Below are 13,318 nucleotides of genomic sequence, written 5' to 3' on the forward strand. Positions count from 1 at the left end.
AGACCTCCTGGATCAGAGGGAAAGCAGAGAATACTGTATACTTTATTAACCGCACCATCAAGCTGTCCTGTCACATTCAGTGACTTATGCCCATATACCTCCGGGTCCCCTGTTTCTGCATTCCCTTCACAGTTGTGCTGTCATTTATATTGTCACTCTATGTTCTTTCTATTTCACTTCTCAGCACTGAATTTCATCTGCCACTTGTCTGCTAGGTTTGTACTACTTGAGTGATTGCCTCCCTTCATCCTCAATCCAGGGCTTACCAGCAGAATGAGAGAGGAGCAAGCAGTTTCTTATTAGTGAAATCTCTTAGCTATCTCAATGCCTGCAAAATGAAGAAGCTGGTCATCGACTTCAGGAAGTGGGCAGAGGGCATGCCCCTTGCGTATCACTGGTGCTGAGGTGGAGATGGTCAAGAGTTTCAAGTTCCTCGGATTAAATATCACCAACTATCTGTCCTGGTCCATCCACATTGACACTACTGTCAAGAAAGCACAGCAAATGCCTTTTCTTCCCCAGAAGGCTAAAGATATTCAGCATGTCCGCAGTGACTCTGACCAAGATGCACTATGGAAGGCATCCTATCCAGATTCATCACAGCTTGGGTATGGCAACTGCTCTATCCAAGACGGCAAGAAATTACAGAGAGTTGTGAAAGCAGTCCCGTCCATCATGCACACCAGCCTTCCATCCACTGACTCCATCTACACTTCCTACAGCTTGGGAAAGCTGCCAACATAATCAAAGAGCCCTCCCACCCTGATTACACTCTCTTCCACCTCTTTCATTGGGCAGACGACACAAACATTTGAAAACACGTACCAACAGATTCAAGAACAGCTTCTTTCCTGCTGTTGTCAGACTTGTGAATGGACCTCTCATGTATTAGAATTGATCTTTCTCTGCAACACTACATCCTGCGTTCTATTCTAACAAGTACCCTGATGTACTTATGTAAAGTATGATCTGTCTAGTTAGCACACAGAATAGTACTTTTTGCTGTATCTTAGTACACGTGACAATAATAAATCAAATCCAATCCTTCCTCTGAAATGAGGCTAAGAGCCAAGCATAGGGCTCAGCCGTGCTCACCTCTGTCTTAATCTGAGGTTCTTCTCATTGGTGTGAAGTATCCGGAGCTATGAAAACCTTGATGAGAAATATATGAATTGATGAGGGTACACAATGTTGTAACAGTTGAATTAGAAAACTCTATTTAAAATGAAGGAAAAATGATCTTTCCCTTGATTCCATTGACACTGCAGGCTGCCCATGAGTGCTGTGGAATGAAGTCTTCAATCCTGGGGCAACTCTGAAGGAGTCATTTAGGTGCCTGTGGGTCAAATGGGTTCAAATTTGGTTTCCTGTCAGAGAAGACAGACTCACAAAGATAGGTAGAACCAAATAGGGAAGCCACACTCATTGCTGCTTTGTGGATGTCACTGTACTCTTCAGTTCCCCTCAAGGTTCCAGAGATTTCTGACCAGTTGGCTTGATGTCATTTTGAATGCTGATCCCCCCCGCACCTCCAACCCCCACCCACCCAATTTCCAAAGTGGAGCAATTGAGGTGACACAATCCTCTAGTTTGTTCAGAAATGTCACCAACGTCAACCAAAGTGAGGAAGATTTGAAGTAACGAACACAGACGCAGGGCTCCAGCTGTTCGCAGTCCTCCACTATGTTTGCTGCCCTTTCGTGTCCTCCAGCCTCTTGCCTGACCGTCCCTGTTGCTGGCCTTCCTGCCCACTGGGTGACATGGCACGTCAGCCACCTCCCAGACCGTTTGCCCTGCCCACACCCAGCTCACCTCAGAGCCACTGATACCAGGAGTAATGGCCTCCCCTTGTTGTCAGCCCGACCTGTGGCTGGGAATTACTCACATGACTTGAATGCCAGGTCTGGGCCACAAGCTGCTCATTGGCAGACAGTGAGCTACCAGTCGGCAACCCCTGCCTTAAATGATACAAATGTGGGCATCAGCTATGACTACAAATCCCAGGTGGTTACCACTTCTGCTCAACGATAGCTGAGTTTAGGAAAAACTTTCAAATTCTTCCCCGACTTGAGTAACCTTTAGCAGGTCATTGTGTGCAAAGGTGCGCGCGTGTGCGCGTGAGTGTGAGAGAGGAAGAGGGAGAGTCTGTGTTGGAATGTGTGGGTGTTTGTGGGATTTTAGGGGTGTGTGCACGGGTGTATTTGTGTGGTGTGGGTGGGTGTGTGTGTGTGGTGGTCATTCCTCCGGATGACTTTCCGTCTACCCATCCCAAAACTAAGTGCTATTTACTGGGTAGCAGCAGGGCAGGTTTCTGGTGGCTCTCCCACTTGATAGCTTGCACAGGCTTCAGCCATGGTGGGTAGGGGGAGGGGATGGTTGATCCCAATTGGTAGGCCCTAACAGCATTCCCCTTCCCCCTCCACCCAAGTCTGTTCGTCCCACCCACCCAAGCTGCCTCGCCCACCAGCCTTTGTCCCTCCTTCTTCAGAAGTAGATGACATGACATCACTAGGGCGAGAGAGCCACTGACCACAGCTTGTGGGAAACCATAAACATCCTTCACTTCCCCTTTCCTCCATCAATGTGTTCAGGTATTGAACAAGGAGGCCTCAGGACTATAGACATCCTGACTCCTGGTGTTGTCAATTGTCCGACTAGTCTTAGACATCACAAGTCATTCTTGGTGCTAGGAGAGAGCTGCTGATGGCGGTGTGGAAAGCCCTCACGAATTATTTCTGCTGATCCTAATAACACGGCTCAAAAATGCATGAACAGTCAGAAATCTCTTGTGTACCACCTGTTGCAGCTCTCAACTCTTGATCCATGTCAAATCCCATTCCAGTGGCTTCAGTGTAAAATCCACACTGGTACTGCAACAGGGAGTGCAATTCTGATGGTGGCGCCATCTTTCCAATGAAATATTAAGCAAGGCCCAATCTGTCCTTTCTGGTGGTTTTACTGAATGCCTTGGGTTTGTTTTGAAGAGTGAGGGGAAGTCTTTCCAATGCTCTGGCTGCAGGTCATCTCTCGTTCAAAATCATTGAAAACAGATTGCCAACCTTGATACTTTCTGGGAGCTCTCTGTGCACAAATTGACAGCTGCATTTCAAAGTTAACAGTACTAAAGCTCAGCATGCTTGATGTCTCCAGGTGGTGTCAGGCACTACATAAATGCAAACCTTTTATTTTGTTTCTATCAGTACGACCAACTAAAAACTGATGAGAGTACCCTTTCAGAAGTTCCAGCCGACCCTGTTTTAGTGGCTGAGAAATTAAGATGGGCACATTATATTTATGCTTCCGTCTTGTATTTTCACAGGCGAAATCCTTTGCACTTCCATTTTATCACTGATGCCATTGCCAAGCAAATCCTGGGCTATCTCTTTGAGACGTGGATGGTTCCTGCAGTGACGGTCAACTTTTATGATGCTGATGAATTGAAGGTCAGAATTTATTTATTACTTTCTACTTCCAGCTTTCCCTTAATTCCAACCTCTCTCCCCTCACAATGGTGGGTTATCACGACAACTTCATTCGGAAGGATTGAACTGGGAGAGAGAGCTGATCCAGTGCCAACTCAGAACATCCTTAGTCCCAACAATTGTGTTCCTATTGCCCTAGACAGCCCTGGTCATTGGTTGGACCACAATAAAATATCAAGGAGTGAACGTTTGCTCTATAGAGCTCTACTTAGGTCCCAGAAGGTGGAACTGTGATCAGTTCTGGGCACACACTTGAGCACAGCACAGTGTCTCAGTGGTTAACCCTGCTGCCTCACAGCTCCAGGGACCCGGATTCGATTCCACCCTTGGGCGACTGTCTGTGTGGAGTTTGCACATTCTCCCCATGTCTGCATGGGTTTCCTCTGGGTACTCTGTTTTCCTCCCTCAGTCCAATGATGTGAAGTTAGGTGGATTGGCCATGCTAAATTGCCTCATAGTGTCCAGGGAGGCATAGGCTAGGTGAAATAGCTGTGAGAAATGCAGGGTTACAGAGATAGGGTAGAGGCATGCACCTGGATGGGATACTCTTCAGCGGGTCAGTGTAGACTCAAGGTCAGAATGACTTGCTTCCACACTTGAGGGATTTTATTCGATGATTTAGGAAAGGTATATCTGCCTTAGAGGGTATGCAATGGAGTTATACTGTCAAGATCTTCTGGATGGATTTAGCTTGTAGTCATTTTTGTATCAACCTATTCTGACATACCCCTGGAGCATCTGGACTTGAACGTGGGAATCTTGGCTCAGAGGTAGCACCATGACATAAAAGCCTTGAGCCCAGTGGACCTTCAGTGACTATCTCGGAGAGAGCTGACTCAGGGAGCTTAACTTATATCCTCTTGGGAATGGATGAAGCAGTGATCGTCCAAATGATTGAAATAATTAATAGGCTCAATAAAGAAATGATTGCACTAATGGGAGAGGCCAGGTCAAAGGAGAATCTTTAAAAATGATCAAAGACCATTGAAGAATATCACAACATAGTTCTAAACACAAAGTTCAATGGACATATGGAACTCCCTTCCACAGCTTCAGCAAGGGATCAACTGAAAATGTTATAACCGAGATTGATTGAATTTTTTGCAAGCAGTTATTTCAGGATGTTGGAACCAAGGTGGAGTGAGGTAAGAGATCAGCTGTGATCTCACTGAATGGTGGAGCTGGCTCAAGGGGCTGAATGGCCTACTGTTGCTCCTGTGTGCAAACGTCATTCTGCAGTTTGATTATGAATAGCCATTTTTGGAATGCTCTGATACCAAACGTGGGCATGCAGGTCTGTATCTGCAGTTGTCCGTTGGAAGCTGTTGTCACAGGAAAGGCCAGGCGTAAGAATAGAGAGGACTAAGCAACTCAGTACTGTACTTGTGTTGCAGTAAGGATACTGCGATTACTGGAGTCTGAAAAATGCACTCTCAACTTAGAGTCATGGGGTCATACAGCACGGAAACAGACCCTTTGGTCCAACCAGTCCATGCCAACCATAGTCCCAAACTAAACTAGTCCCACCTATCTGCGATTGGACTATATCCCTCCAAATGTTTGCTCTTCATGAACTTATGCAAATATCTTTTAAATGTCCTAACTGTACCTGCATCCACCACTTCCTGTGGAAGTTCATTCCACACACGAACCACTGTGTAAAAATAAAATTGCTCCTCGTGTTTTTTTTAATTATTCTCCTCTCAATTTAAAAATATGCCCCATTATGATCTAAAGATCCCCCACACTAGAGAAAAGACACCTGCCATTCACCTTATCTATACCCCTCATGATTTTATAATCTTCTACAAGGTCACCCCTCAGCCTCCTACCCTCGTGATAAGAAGCCCCAGCCTCTCCTTATAAGTCAAACCCTCCATTCCCAGCAACGTCCTGGTAAGTCTTTTCTGAACTTTTTCCAGCTTAATAATATCCTTCCTGTAACAGGGAGACCAGAATTGGACACAGTACTCTTGCAGGGCAAGGAATATAATGTGGGGGCATGTCAAATCTCAGAGAGGCGAATATTTTACAGTCAGTACCACTTCCTTGCTGGGATCCGTGCATCCCTGACAAGGCAATATCATTAATGAGTTTCCAGATGACTAGATTAGCAAATTTATTGAGGGCTATAGACCAATGTAGAGTCATGGAGATGAACAGCACGGAAAAAGACCCTTTGGTCCAACCCGTCCACGCCAACCAGATATCCCAAACCAATCTAGTCCCACCTGCCAGTACCCGACCCATATCCCTCCAAACCCTTCCTATTCATATACCCATCCAGATGCCTTTTAAATGTTGTAATTGTACCAGCCTCCACCACTTTCTCTGGCAGCTCGTTCCATACACGTACCACCCTCAGTGTGAAAATGTTGCCCCTTAGGTCTCTTTTATATCTTTCCCCTCTTCCCCTAAACCTACGCCCTCTAGTTCTGGACTCCCCAACCCTAGGGAAGAGACTTTGTCTATTTAGCCTATCCATGCCCCTCATGATTTTAAAAGTCTCTATAAGGTCACCCCTCAGCCTCCGACGCTCCAGGGAAAATAGCCCCAGCCTATTCAACCTCTCCCCATAGCTCAAATCCTCCAACCCTGACAACATCATTGTAAATCCTTTCTGAACTCTTGAGAAGTAGGAGACTTGGTATGTGGAACATGGTTAAACCTTACAAAAATTGCTCTTCAGCTCAGCAATGCTTGTAAAGTTGTTGTACTCCATCTGAACCTGCGCCCATCCCCTCTTACACCACAATGTATTGAAGTAGCTTCCACGGTAATCGTGCTTTAGGTTGAGTCAGCACTTCAGGTTGTATCAGTCCAGGAATCCCAGAGGCATTACGATGCAAATTACAGGTCTGGTATCATCGTTGCTGGACAGGTTGATTAAAAATAATGAATATGTGGGTCACGCAGTGCATTCCTACCTCTATGCAGGAGGCTGGGGTTCAAGTCTTACCTGCTGCAGAGGTGTTGGAACAGGTTGATTAATGTCTTCACCCAATAAATGCACTCCTTCTAAACACTGTGCCAATGGAATTGCCAATAGAACTGTTGATGTCAATCATTGATGCAAGCTTAAAATCAAATCTAATTTAAACTGGTTTGAATTTATCTTCCAGCCGGAGGTATCATGGATTCCAAACAAGCATTACTCAGGGATATACGGCCTAATGAAACTGGTTCTCACCAAGACTCTGCCTGCTTCCTTGGAACGGGTCATTGTCCTTGATACAGACATCACCTTTGCGACAGACATTGCTGAGCTTTGGGCTGTGCTCCACAAGTTCAAAGGTTAGTGTGTAACCGTGGGCACGTGTGTCTCCTTTTACTGCTTCCCCCACTTTGCAAAGTCGTAAGCCAATTTGTTTTACAGATACGGATGGGAAGGTCTTGCATTTCACCACGGAGAGAATGAAGGGAGTACTACACTTCACGATCTGTTCGCTGAGGTGATAGACCTGATCGTAGACTGCACGATCCCCACCTTTGTCTTATTTTGTAGCATTACAGGTTTAACACAGCAAATAGACTTCCTGGGGAACCAGTTTCTGAATTTTTGACACTGCAGAAATGGGTGGAACACTGTGAGTACGGCTGAACACTTTGGGAAATGTTTAGTGATCGCTTAGTTTTTGGAATTCGTAATATTGCAAACCAAAGGAAGCCACTGACTCAACTATATCTGGACCTTGAGAAAGCCATAGAACCGGCCCCCTCCCAGGCAGACAGTGGCTTAGGAGTTTGAGAGATCCATAGATGACCCTGTCCTCAAACTAAGGCTAACCCCATATCACAGAGCCAGGTCCCCAGCAAATAATACTCACAGCTCCTGTTTGTTGCTGGGGATTGGCAAATGGAGTCAGAGGCTGCAAGGTTCCAGAACTGGAAGGGGAGTGTTCTCCACAGTACAGTGAGGAGTAAGCACTTCAATGCAGCAGCTCACCCCAGATGAGGCTGTTGAAGCATGCAAAATGCATCCCGCCCAGACCGAAAGGCGAAGCCACCTCAAGGCAGGGCTTTGCAAAGAAATCAGTCAGAGGACTAGGATTTGATATGACTAAATTACATCACTGTTCCCAAAGGGGCCTCACTCAAGATAAAACTCCAGGTAAATGACCATCGGCAAGACATGGGGGTAGATACAGGTACCACTGTATCTATTGTTGGGGAGGAGACTTTAGGAAACTCTGAGGCATGTTGCATTTCAGCCTGTGAGACACCAAGGGCCACACACACTGGGGAGCCTTTACGTATCACTGGGACCGTTGTCACCCCAGTTATGCCGTGGCAACAGACAGTCCAATTCCTCTTATTGGTGGTGCAATGGCCAGGTCCCAACCTCTGGAGAAGGGACTTGCTACCTGGCTTGTTAACAGATCTTTAAAGTACGTTCTGGCGATCTATATGAAGTCATTCTGAAGTGTTCCAGGAGAGCCATGGAACATAAAAGGCGACAGGGCCAAGACTTTTGTAGAACCAGAGGCCTGATCTAAATACTTCACGGCACGTCCAGTCCGCGATGCCATACATGTCAAAGTAGACACCGAATTGTGGAATTGGGAGTCATCATATACCCCAGTACAACTTGCTGAATGGGCCATGCCAGTAGTCCCTGTTTTAAAACCTAACAACTGAGTCCATCTCTGTGGGGGACTGTAAGGCGACAGTCAATGAAGCTTCTTGCTAAGACAGATATCCGGTACCAAGCATAGAAGGCGTGTATGGTAAGCTGGCTGGGGGTCACATATTTTCTAAATTGGAACTGAGCCACATCTACCTTCATCTGCAGCTTGAGGTGTCATCCAGGAAGTACATTACAATAAATATTCACAAAGGCCTGTAGCATTACACTTACTCACCTTTTGCGGTGTCATCGGCTTCTGCTATCTTTGAACAGGTGATGGAGAATATCCTCCAAGGGGTGCCCAGAGTGGATGTTGCTTTAACTTCAGGAGCTACTGTAAAGGAACATGTGGAATGTTTAGAGGAGGTTTTGGAGCGTTTTTTTCTGCAAACGGTGTCTGGCTAAAAAGGAGAAATGTTATGTTCCAGATAAATGAAGTACCATACCTTGGAGAAAGGGTTAACATGGACAGATTGCACCCTATCGAAGGGAAGGTGCAAGTCAAAATAAAAGCGCTCTAACTCCAAGGAATTACAATAGAGTTGAGGTCTTCTCCATCTCATCAATTCCTCTGGGAAACTCGAACCTAGCCTGCTGGCATCTTCCATGTCCTGCTAAAAGCAAAACATCAGAAATGGTCATGGTAAATGTCATAAGACAAAGCCATTGCAAATATCAAACAACAACCACTGACGACAAATATGTTAGCCCATTACATCCCCCTGAGACAACACATTGTAACTTGCAATGTCTCCTCTTACGGAGGAAGACAGGGCGATTCCTCCTGTCACATCAGTTCAGATCCAATGCTGGCACTGCTGTTGGTGTTTATGAACTTACCTTGGCACAAAGGCCAGGGAGACGTGAAGCCAATGTGGATGTCCTCAGCAGCCTACCTTCATCTCCAACGGTGGATAATGTTATCGTGACTTTGAACATTATAAACGCTCTACCAGAATCTACCAAGCCAATCTAGGCTTGGACCCAATAGGACCCTACGATGGCGAACCCATGTCATATCATCCTAAATGGTAGACCCTATATCACAAAGGTTGAGCAGAGAAGATGGCATTGTCCTGTGGGGAGCCCGGGTAGTTGTCCCATATCCAGGCCGGCAAACAATTCTTCAAAATTTGCACCACAGCTACCCAAAAATTTCTAAAATGAAAGTGCTCACCAGGAGCTATGTTTGGCAGCCTGATGTAGACAGAGATATTGAAAACTTGGCTGAGGGGTGCAAACCTTGCCAGGAAAACCAGAAAGCCGTAGCAGCTTCATTGTACCCAATGAGGGGGAGACCCTGGGTGTGAGTGCGATCAGATTTCACAGGACCATTTATAGCCGTCTGTACTCAGTCCTTATCAATGCCATTCAAAATGGATCAATGTACACTGAATGGTCACCACTACCCTTTACAACACCATAGAAAAACTCCACCAATCCTTTCAGACACAAAGTATACTCAAGGTCCCTTTAACAGAGAGTGGGATCCCAGTTCCCAGTGGGGAATTTTGGACCTTTGTGAGGACACATGGGAGAAGGCACTCCCACCCGGCACTCGACCACCCATTCTCAAACGGTCTGGCTGAGCTGACTGTCCAGATGTTCAAAATTAGCATGAGGAAGCTAACAAGTGGGTTTCTGGAATATTCTAAATGATGAGGGGAGTAATCTCAGTGGAACTATAGCTTGGTCGATGCCTCCAGATTAGGCTAAGCCTGACTTTTCAAAGCAGACCTAGGGCTCTTGTGATGCAGTGGTAGTGTCCTTACCTCTAAGTGTGCTGACTCAGGTTCAAATCCCACCTGCTCATGACAGTTTGGGGGAGTCTGGGAGAACAGCATCAGATTTGGAGTCTGACAGTCCACGGTCCAAGTCCCTGTCTGTGTGTTGTTATGGCCTCAGTTTGCTCTATTCATTCAACGACAATTAAGTGAAGAAATCGACTCTCGAAAGAGAGCTTCAGGAATAGTTCAACTTGCAAACAAAATCCTCGAAATTCCACCCGACACCTTCACTTTTATTCAGTTTGAAACATGGGTGATTTACTGGTGGTGGTGAAGAGGTGAAAAAGAAACACCACAGCGATTTGGTGAAGAGGATTAAAAAAAAAATCAGCTGTGAGATAACACTTCCAGATATGAACAAAAGTACTAAAGCAGACCCACGAGTTTTGGCTCTATTCTGGTGTTGAACAATAAACCATGTTCCTTTCCAGTCGGGTTTCCTAAGTTTTTACAGGGAAGGTAGAAAAGTGGAGTGTTTTAAGAAGAGAATTCTCGAGCTCCAGGACAAAGCTGAACAAGGATAGTCACAGGTAGTGGAGCAAACCATGGGAGAGGGGTGCAGAGTGTTGGAAGAACACAGCGATCTCAGTGATGGAGCCATTTAAACTAAACCAGTACCTTCTAACCCAGTTACAATTAAATTTTATGAACCATCTATCCTTTTACTGCCTTTCACTTTACAAAAAAATTGAACGATCTTACGGGTTCCCAATGATTTGTAATGTCGGTAACCCCTAAAGAAGCACAATCCAGTAGGTAAGTGATAATTGATTGTTGACTGAAGCTTCCCGGATGATTTGAAACACTGAGTGACAAATGCCGACCACATGTAAGGAAGCTCTTTGTTGGGACTTGACTACATGTAATGCTCAGGAATATGAAGAGATTGGAGATGCTGGAATTATTCTCCCCAGAGCAGAGAAGTTAAAGAATCATTCGGATGGACATGTTTACAATCGTGGAGAATAAACAGAGTAAATAAAAAGAAACCATTTTCGACGGCTCTGGGCTTGATAATCAGAGGACACAGATTTAAAGCGATTGATAAAAGAACCAGTGGTGACATGAGGAGAGAAACCTATTTTTTATCTAAACACGTGTTTTGAATTTATAATAAGCTACATGAAAGCAAGGTGGTGGAAAACAAAACCGACAGTGCCTTCAAAAATTGGAATTAGATAAATGTTTGATAGAGCCATGTATTTGAATTGAACTGAACTGAATTAGTTTTATTGTCACGCGTACTCAAATGAGTACAGTGAAAAGTTTACAAATCGCCACTACCCGTGCCATTTTAGATACATAGGTACAAATTCGTGAGAATAAATTCTCAGGAAAAAAAATTAGAAAACTATCAAGTCCAGCATTTAGATAGACTCACTCATACAGTCTAATTGGATTGCTCAGCAAAAGAGCAAGTATAGGCTTGATGGGCTGAATGATCTCATGTACTCCACTCATGTACTCATGATCTCATGGTTCTATGTAAAGTTAACCTCTTTCTGTATTGGGAAGGTTCAGGGTAGAAAAGTTACAGGGTTCGTACCTTAGAAGTTGAAAGATATCACAAAAAAGACTGTAGATATAAATAAGTAAAAGACTTGCATTTCTGTAACATCTTTTATGATGTGGGATTTTGCCTCCAGCAAGGTATTTGGGGTCTGATGGGGCAGTTCCTGTAACGTAAAAGCTAGATCTGTGTAACACAGTACTAAAAGATTCAATAGAGTTTTATTACAGCTCCTGGGATCTACACGTGTTATAATCATAGTCACTTCAGTGTCAGGGCTAATGCTAAACTATTTGGTTACAAACAGTAGCATGCCATGCTTCAAGTTGTCCCCAGTCTGAGATCTTTATATCCTCCAGTAACATTCTATGATACAATGATGATATCATAAACATGGCTCTTAAAGGTATAATGCACTCTAATTGTGAGGCATTACACAATCACCAGATCTTCCAAAATGCTTTATAAGATTTTTTTTAATTCACTCTTATAATGTACAGCAGTGCAGTGGTTATTTTTGTCAAAAGTTGTTGATGTTCACAAAGGACATGGTGGATGGTTCAGTCTCGAGAGAGCTGTTGATATTCGAGGGCATGTCAATATAATAAAGGAGGCGTTGGATGTTTTGAAAACCAAAAGGTGGAGGGGTCCCCAGGACTGATGGGATTATCCCAGAATGCTGAGGGAGGCAGGCAGGTGAGGAAAATTGCTGGGGCCTTATGCAAAATCTTTGTGACCACTTTAGTCACAGGAGAGATCCCAGAGGACTGGGGAATGGCCAACATTGTTCCTTTGTTTCAGAAAGGCAGCAGGGATAATCAAGCAAGTTACGTGCTGAACCTTGTGTCAGTAAATTATTGGAAATTATTAGAGCAGATTCTTAGGGATAGGATTTACTACATTTGGAAAAATACGGACTTATTAGCAATAGGCTTTGTGTGGGGAAGGTCATGTCTCACAAACTTGATGAGTTTTTTTTTAAGAAGTGACAAAGATGATTGAGGGCAAGATGGTGAATGTTGTATGCATTTAACAAGGTTCCTCATAGCAGGCTGAGCCAAAAGGTGAAGTCCCATGGGATCTGCAGAGAGCTATTAAGATGGATACAGATCTGGCTGAGTCATAGAAGACAAGACAGTAGCGGTAAAAGGGTGGTTTTCTGACTGGAGATCTGTGACAATGGTGTTCCACAGGGACCAGTGATGGAACTCCTGTGTTTGTAAACATACATAAATGATTTGGAGGAGGACATAGCTGGTCTGATTAGTAAGTTTGTGGACGCCATAAAGATTGTAGGAGCTTCAGATAGTGAGGAGGATTGCTAGAGGTTGCAGCAAGATATACATAGGCTGAAGACTTGGGTGGAGAAATGGCAGATGGAGTTTAATCTGAACAAATGAACGGCAACGCATTTTGGAAGATCTAATGCAGGAGGGAAGTGTATAGTAAATGGCAGAACTCTTTGTAGCGTCAACATAACATAAGGTGGTCAAGAAGACATATAGCATGCATTGCCTTCATTGGTCAGGGAATAGAGTGTAAAAATTGGCAAGTCATGTTGCAGCTGTGTAGAACTGAAGTTAGGCCACATTTGACATGTTGTGTACAGTTCTGGTCATCATACCATAGAAGGCTTTGAATGGGGGAAACCAGAAATTGTTTACCAGGATGTTGCACGATTTGGATGGTAATAGCTTTGAGGAGAGATTGGACAAATTTGCTTTGTTTTCCCTTGAACATCAAAAGATGAGGGGTAACCTGATAGAAGTTTACAAAATTACGAGAGGCATGGATAGTCAGAGACTTTTTTTTCTCCAGTTTAGTAATGTCAATAGGCAGCATGGTGGCACAGTGGTTAGCACTGCTGCCTCACAGCGCCAGAGATCCGGGTTCAATTCCTGCCTCAGGCAAC

General features: G+C 44.6%; 1 protein-coding gene across 3 annotated transcripts in view; it reads left to right on the plus strand.

Moving 5' to 3' along the window:
- large1 (LARGE xylosyl- and glucuronyltransferase 1) overlaps nt 1–13,318 on the plus strand; it is a 498,409-nt gene that overhangs the window by 325,468 nt on the left and 159,623 nt on the right. For all 3 annotated transcript variants that reach the window (XM_072552482.1, XM_072552480.1, XM_072552481.1), the window contains 2 exons: nt 3,320–3,443; nt 6,605–6,776. In XM_072552482.1, the coding sequence (XP_072408583.1) occupies nt 3,320–3,443; nt 6,605–6,776 (296 nt within the window). The remainder of the gene's footprint in view (nt 1–3,319; nt 3,444–6,604; nt 6,777–13,318) is intronic.

Source organism: Chiloscyllium punctatum, chromosome 32, assembly GCF_047496795.1.
Source record: "Chiloscyllium punctatum isolate Juve2018m chromosome 32, sChiPun1.3, whole genome shotgun sequence".
Taxonomy (NCBI): Eukaryota; Metazoa; Chordata; class Chondrichthyes; order Orectolobiformes; family Hemiscylliidae; genus Chiloscyllium; species Chiloscyllium punctatum.